At 35.9% G+C, this 8,145-nt stretch overlaps 1 protein-coding gene across 1 annotated transcript; it reads left to right on the forward strand.

Annotated features, from left to right (window-relative positions):
* The first annotated feature begins 1,416 nt into the window (after positions 1 to 1,416).
* On the forward strand, positions 1,417 to 7,759 carry LOC113234962 (acyl-CoA Delta(11) desaturase-like). The gene is made up of 5 exons (XM_026470487.1): positions 1,417 to 1,596; positions 5,300 to 5,430; positions 5,819 to 6,024; positions 6,890 to 7,075; positions 7,301 to 7,759. The coding sequence occupies exons 1-5, from the start codon at positions 1,452 to 1,454 to the stop codon at positions 7,590 to 7,592; spliced, it is 960 nt and encodes a 319-aa protein (XP_026326272.1). The 5' UTR covers positions 1,417 to 1,451; the 3' UTR covers positions 7,593 to 7,759.
* Positions 7,760 to 8,145: the final 386 nt, after the last annotated feature.

The raw sequence follows: 8,145 nt of genomic DNA on the forward strand, positions 1-8,145 counted from the left end.
CCTTAACGCGTCACAGTGTTCCTGAACAGAGAATAACGTCACTATGTTTGTGAAATTATTAAAACTCGAATTATTTTATTCAATATTTGAATAAAATAATATTATTATTATTTTATATAATATTTGAATAAAAATTTGAATCTAGAATATTAAATATGACGCAACTCACACGTACTACTGCTATTTGATTGATTGAAACTTAGAATAAAATATAAACGGTAATTGGCCAATCACGAAACACTTCTATTCTACCTCTTTGGTTTATTTTTTGTTTTGTAGCGTTTATTTGGCTTTCGATTGACCTTGTTGTCATGGATTATTAACAAAATAAGCGTTAAATGCTAGTTGTCCTCGTAGAGAAATTATTGTATGCAATTATTACATAATTAGATCTTAAAATCTCGTACCTATTACTTAGGCCACTCGGCACAGTACCCGACTTTAAGAACCCTCAATATGCAACGATTGCATACGTACTTACTTACTTCGGTTGCGCAGCGACCCAAAGAGGGTCTTGGCCTCCGACACCAGATTCTGCCACTCCTACTGGTTCTGAGCCTGCTCCTTCCAACCACTAGCACCGAGGTCCTTGAGATCTTTCAGGACTTCATCGCTCCAGCGGTATCTGAGACGTCCGACTGGTCGACGTCCTTTCGGTTGTCCCAAATAAGCCGTCTTCGCGACACGATCTCTCATTCTCTCTACGTGTCCGAGCCAGCAGAATCTCGCAGCTTTCGTTTCTCCCACAATATTGGGCCCTGACATTAGATGTTCAATCTCAAGATTCTTCCTTGCCCTCCAGCTCCCATCCTCCCTTTGAGGCGGTCCCAGAATTTTCCGTAAGATTTTGCTTTCCGCGATTGCATAAAATATTATTTTATGTAAATGCAAGAAGGATCTGTACATTATTCACGATTTTATTTGAATAGATAAAATCAGCATCCTCATGAGCATCTGCTGATGCTTAGCTTAAAAAATCAGCGTTCGTATCCGTTGATGTGTAAAAACCTTGACCAGCAACAACTCTGATATAAATATGTACCTACTGTTTACGTTTTCCATTATTTCACGGAAAGTCTTTCAGAAACTAAGTGTGTATTAGAATGGAGTATTTTACCCTACAATAGCATGTCTATATCAAATACAATATGTTGCTTAGTAAGACGGTGGTAACAATTCTATTCTATAATAAATACCCGTGGTTTTATAGTGTTATAGATAGCTATCCAGTGACTTATCCCTAACTGAAAGTAAATTGATTGAATTGAATTGTTTCAAAATAGACCGATAAATTATGTCACACATTAACCTATTGGTAAAGGGTCATTTGAACAGCAGTACCCAAAACGAATTCAAATTCTCACTAACATTAGACTTGGTAACAACTTCAGTAAAAACACGTGTAAAATATGGAAAAAAAAGAAAACAGAAAGAAACGATCTTTTACTGAAATGATTAGAGCGTTTGAAAATAGTTTAGGAATTAGAAATGATATAAAGTGGAATAATTTTATATTGATCACTCTCTACCATATTATTGGAGTTTACTGGTGCTACCATTATGCCTTCCCAGCGAAATGGCAAACATTGATATTTGGTGAGTACACAAAGAAAATTTAATATGTAGGTAGGTAGTCGATTTTTAACGAATATCTTTCTAGTGAAACATTGATTCCTTCTAGAAAAAATATTTTCCTATTTGTGTGAATGATATATTGTGACTGAACCGTTAATTTTCAAATTAGAACTATAATTTTCATGTTGCAAATTGAACCTTTTTTGCAATTACAACTAGCAAAAGCAAGAAAAACATAAAACCAAAGCACAGCTAGCTTATAAAAAAGTTACGTAACCCAAAAATATAACTTTACTCGATTCATCTATTGGCAAACAAAGTTTTATAAAGTATATTTGAATTCTAAGGCTATTGTCAACTCCCATCAGTATGGTGCGCAAATAATATCAATTATCATAGCCCCGTGCTAGGGAAACCCTGTCGTGGGTGCCATAGACTACCAAAATTCAAATGCAAATTCAAAATAATCTTTATTTCACAGGTAAGCATTATTAAACTTGAAATCTTCACAATGGTTAAACTCTACCGCTCATTCGTAAGGCAGATTCCCCTGCGAAGAATGAGCAAGAAACTCTAGGGGTTGCTCTTTGTAAATAACATTTACAATATTTTTTTTGTTTGAAACATCAGAGATCGAGACTACCTCCATGAGCTAAACGGGTTACTACCACGGATTTTTGTCATCCAAGTACGCAGAAGTTGTATAATAACCTTTAGTATAAAGTTTTTGTTTCACTATAGTTTTAAACCTCGTGAAAGGCAAATTTTGTATATCAACCGGAATCTTGTTATAGAAGCGTATACATTGCCCCTTACATGATTTTTTGACTTTGTAAAGACGACTATCAAGAAAAGCTAGTTTATTTTTATTCATCGTATTAATGTTATGTCTGTCACTATTTTTCATAAAGAAATTACTATGCCTTTTAACATAAATTACCTTTTCATAAATGTACTGTGAGGCTAGTGTAAGAATGTTAATTTCCTTAAACTTATCTCTCAAAGATACTTTGGGGCCCAGATTGTAAATTGCCCTAACTGCACGTTTCTGCAGGACAAAGATTCTATTGATATCGGCGGCATTACCCCAAAGCAAAATGCCGTATGTCGTTAGACTGTGAAAGTAGCTGAAGTAAACCAATCTAGCGGTTTCGACGTCTGAATGTTTCCTTATTTTTTAATCGCGTACGCTGCAGAGCCGAGCCGTTTTGATAACTTACTTATATGGGGACCCCATTGCAATTTAGCATCTAACGTTATACCTAGAAATACAACTGTATCCACAAGATACAATTTTTCGTTTCTAACTACAATGTTTGTAACCGTCTCTCTAACATTGGGTAATGTAAATTTCACACAATTTGTTTTTTTCTCATTAAGAAGTAGGTTATTAACAGCAAACCAATCAACTACTTTAGATATAGCATTGTTCACATCGTCGTGGGAACATTGGTACCTTTTAACTTTTAACTACAAATTACACCCATACTCACGAGAGAAATAAATGTGGACTATTCAAATATTTCTCCCGGCCCAAGAATCGAACCCGGGACCTCGTGGCAGACTAGCATAGTAACCGTTCGACCACGAAGGCCATTCGCACTGCTTTTCGCTCAGAGCATAGGGTTGTTACATTATTATTTTAGTTGTTTATCACGGTAATCTCATGCTATATAGAAATAACCTTTGTTTATGCAGTAGGTACTTATGTATATTGATACTTCTACTCCAGCATCGCGGAATGGATTGGAATCTTGATTATGAAGTATGAGTATGAAATAGAAGTGAAATGCTGAACAAATCTGAATTTATACACCATTGTTCAAACTACCACAAACACAACAATAAACACTTACTCTTTGAAGGCGTTTTTTAAACACCGAGTGCCGCTCCAATTCTATAACGCAAGGGAACAGCATCTTTGTTGCATAAAATATTATGACTAATAGTAGTAGACCTATGAATAGTATACATAATTGGGGTACTGGTTTCAGATTTTTTTGTATCAGATTTAGTTTTTGATATATGAGGAAAACGCGATTTTCAAGAAAAAAATATTTTAGTAACAGAAAACATTTTAAAAACAACTACTACTACTACCCAGAAGCTACAGTAGTACATTCTTCTTTGGCTTTAGTTGAATGTGCAATCGGCAATTAACCCAGGTTATTGACGTTATGCATAAGTACGCATTTCAGTAGAGCTAGCATACCTAACAGGACGCAACTTGCGCGAGTGCGCCATAAAGTGCGAGGTCTCTATGCGAGAATAGCAGTATCTCGCGCCTTAAGTCGCTCTCGCGCAAGTCGCGCCCTGTGTAGACATGGGGAATAGCGTTACATTTCTATCGCCGTGACTGTCGTTCCGGTTCCAAAAAAATCACAGTGATAAATCATCGTGATTTTGTCACGACTGTTACTTCCGTGACCTTGTCACGCCTATAACTTACATCACGATATACGGTTTTAGCCAGCGGCTTCTTTCTAATACTTATAGCCGTTTTTTGATTAATTAAAAATTTAATGATTTAAGTTTTTACTCCCTTTGTAATAAGTTTCAATTCCATTCAAAAAGTTGATTTTGTATTTTGTTTGTTACTTATTTAATGCGAATCTTTGGATTGTTAAAAATAGCAATAAAGTGTAATGTAATTATACTTCTAGTAGACTACACAAAGTAGATTATACATAAATATAAAATACCAACTCTTTCTATAATAAAACAAATATACAAAAACATTTTACTTTGTTCATAAATAGGTTTATAATAACTGCTGCAGATTTTTTTCATCGGCCTTTTCTAGTAGTAATAAGCATCTAAGAGTTCTACGACCCTTGTGAGTGAGCAAAGAAAATCATCCTATTTCATTCACTCCCATCGCCGAAATGGCCCGATTTGAAGAGAACTACAACGAGTAGCGCGCTCAGTAACCACGAAACGGAGATCGCGCATTGTATCAAATACGTATGTCGTGATGTGAGTGACGGGAACGGAGGAACACCTATGTGACTTCGGAACGTGCGTCGTTCCTTCGGAACGAGTCACAGTGATACTGTTTGACGGCGGATCATCGTGATTTTTTCATTGTGACGTTATTTATCACCCACCTCTAGCCCTGTCGTTTTAGCTCTACAGGCTACGTGAGGGGAATCTTTCAAGCTAATAGCTGTACCTTAAAAACTAGAGGTGATGCAAAAAAATGAGGGAAAATATCAAATCAGCAACCTCGAATTAGTAAATAACAACTACAAAACTTCATGCAACATAAAAAAAATATTATTTTGTTCCCTTGTGTAATTTACGACTCGTGTGACGACCCGCGTTATGCAGCGCGAGTCGAGTGCATCACGAGCTTATGTGAATGTACGCGTAAGCACAAGGCGCGCGGCTACGTTTGTATGGAATTACCATACTTGTCTTATTACACTGTGCTATTGTTCTCTTTGTATCATTCTGCACTAACACAATATAAGTTCGGCTACGATATACAGTCTTACCGAGAATTCATCCGGTGGAAGTATATATTGCTGATTTAGCAATTACCTAGGTATTATCGAAGTTCTAGGTAAATAATATTCTTAGAATCTCCGTAACTATTTCTGTAATATTTAATGGTCAGTAGTTACTATAAATTTCTTATTTTTCAAACGCCTGCTTGATTTATAAGAATCTCTCAAAATAAATCTTATAAGTGCTCGTTTCAAATGTATCTATCTTCTTTCAGCGGCAATAATGTACATAGGAAGTGGTTTCGGAGTCACTGGTGGGGCCCATCGACTTTGGACACATAGAGCCTATAAAGCGAAAAGACCTTTGCAGTTATTTCTTCTCATGTGCTTTTCTAGCGCTGGCCAGGTAATTTTGATGTTTGCGAAATGTAAATTCTTATAGTTCGAACTTACTAACTATCAACACTCGTTAGCTACTTGAAATGTAACAACGCTTAAAAGAAAAGGCAAAAAGAAAGATAATTGTATATCCCATCGTACACTCGTGTGATAGAAAATTACAAGCAGTTTTGGAAATCCATTTTCATTGTAGTCATGACTACCAAATGTTTTCTTGAAAAGTAAAATGTGGTTCTAACGGGTCACTACTCGATTAAAATCAATAACATGTAAAATTTTTACACTGTCATTTGTTCATGTAACGAAAAACCAAATAAGCTGTCCCGATTAGTAAAAGTTGTTAGTCAAATCACTCCCAAAAGTATCGTGAAAAAAATCTTATTTATTTTGCACAGAACTCTCTATATCAATGGGTAAGAGACCACCGCATACACCACAAATACAGTGACACAGACGCCGACCCACACAACGCAAACCGAGGACTGTTCTTTTCACACATCGGGTGGTTGATGTTGAAAAAGAACGACCAAGTTAAACAAGCCGGAAAGCTGATCGACATGAGCGACATTGAAAGCGATCCTGTGTTGAAATTCTATAATAAGTAAGTTTATTACAAAGAGCATCATTTGAGAAATTAAGACCGATTTAAGTTAGAATTTGTCGTTGAGAGGTTACACAAGAACTTGTAAGAATCGATCTTTCTGTTAAGTTTAGTGCGAAGCTATTGAAAGGTATTTTCCCACTGTGTAGGTGTTCACACAGCGGGAAAATGTCATCAACACTATCATTTACGCATGAACGATGAACAAATAAGAAATTTCAAATATCTGTGGTCCAAACTAGCTATCTACCGCCCTATTAGTTTTCTCTCATAAATATACAAGCTTGTTGCCAAAATATGAACGATCAGACTTACCCGCGAGCTCAACAAATCCTAACCCGTCACACAGGCTACCTTGTTATGACTCCGTTGATTAAAAAAAAAGCTAATTGACACGGTCGTATTTCATACCGCACTCTGTCCCTGTCACATTGGTTTTCGTTACGTAAAAGAGCTCCGAGAGCTTTATTATACGGCCACACTCATTATCATACACCTGATGAAACCTGTACCTATTTAGAAAGGTGTGAAGCGAGGAGGCGCCATTGCCGCCATTTCACCCAAGCTACCTCTATACGACAGTCCTTGAGGACGTCAAAAACGACAAAAATAACGAACAAAATTATAAATAAATAATAAATAAATAACGAACAAAATATCAATGGCATCTACCAACTTACCTAAGATTCGTAAGCTACAGTAGATTTTAACATTATCATTATTTTGTAATATATAACTGTATGAATGTTTTAAGGACTTTTTTATTAACAAAGCAGACGGCTCTACTTATTTGTTGTTCTGAACATTTCGCCTTTTTCATGAATTAGGTGGGATTGGTTCTTCAAATATATTTTTATGTTTTCAGACACTTTAATTACTTCAAACTAATATTCTGTTATATCCTACCGACCATGACCGGTATCTGGCTATGGGGAGAGAATTGGAAGTGTGCAGTTGCTTGGCAGTGCTTCATCCGCTACTTAAGTGCTTTCCATAGCGAGTTGACCGTCAACAGCCTTGCACACGCGTTTGGATATAAGCCTTACAACAAGTAAATAAACAACTTTATATTGACTAAAAAGTTTTATAAAAATATTTAAATCCTACGAATTTGTATTTTGAATTCTCAAACCAGATAAATAGTTGGAAAAACTTGTTTTGAACTGAGATAAATCTTGACTATCTTCGGATGTTATAACTTTAATATACATATTACGAATATAGTTCGTGTGCCTTATCATTTCTCGGAAAAATAATTTAAAAACTGTTTTCCTAGGACCATAATGCCAGCGGAAAATCGTTTTGTGGCAACATGCACCTTGGGAGAAGGCTGGCACAACTATCACCACGCGTTTCCCTTCGATTACAAGGCTGCTGAGCATTTCGATTTCCTGAACTTCGGAACCTTTTTCATTAGATTCTTCGTCAGAATAGGTTGGGCGTACGGTCTACGAGAAGCGACTCCAGAAATGATCAATTCTTTAGCGGAAAGAATAGGTGACGGCACTCCAGTACACTTTCCTTTGGATCCCAAAGATAGAAGAACTAACGATAGAATAGTAGGTTAAAACTGTCTTGCTTATATTGTTTACAACTAACTGTAGTCGATGCACTACTTTTTACTTAAATATCTAAGTGATGTAACAAAAATAACTTGTAATAAAATTACGCTATGAACCTTTCTGTTGTATACATCATTCATTCGTATTAAATAAACAAAGGCTCGACCGATGTGCCTATTGTACATATTTTGTAATTGATTCTTTTGTTATCACAATGACATGAAATGAAATTAAATGAAATGGAATGATGTTTTATTTCTCAATCACAAAACAGGCTTTAGAGTAGGGAACTTAAGGTTAATACAAGACTAACAATTAGTCACGCTGTTTTGTGAGAGACTGGTGCCCGAAATAGGTATAGAAAAACCTGAATTACGGGTCACCAGAGTTGCACTTTGCAGTTGAGCAACGTGGTTGTGGCACTGAAGTTGTGACAAAGTATAGAATTTATAAAAGTTAGTGAAATATTCCTAATTTATAATAAAAGTACTAGTGAACTAAACTAACTATTTAAAAACCCTCTCAACACTAAGTAAACTCACGATATGAAAAGTGTGAG

The sequence above is a fragment of the Hyposmocoma kahamanoa genome, unplaced genomic scaffold, assembly GCF_003589595.1.
Source record: "Hyposmocoma kahamanoa isolate Upper Pololo Valley unplaced genomic scaffold, ASM358959v1 86, whole genome shotgun sequence".
NCBI classification, from domain to species: Eukaryota; Metazoa; Arthropoda; class Insecta; order Lepidoptera; family Cosmopterigidae; genus Hyposmocoma; species Hyposmocoma kahamanoa.

What these genes read in the sequence shown, in the direction of transcription:
- LOC113234962 (XM_026470487.1), top strand. Translation starts at nt 1,452, where the DNA reads ATGATTAGAGCGTTTGAAAATAGTTTAGGAATTAGAAATGATATAAAG. An exon ending in ATGGCAAACATTGATATTTG is followed by an intron (nt 1,597 to 5,299) that starts GTGAGTACACAA and finishes ATCTTCTTTCAG; the next exon opens with CGGCAATAATGTACATAGGA. An exon ending in GCTTTTCTAGCGCTGGCCAG is followed by an intron (nt 5,431 to 5,818) that starts GTAATTTTGATG and finishes TATTTTGCACAG; the next exon opens with AACTCTCTATATCAATGGGT.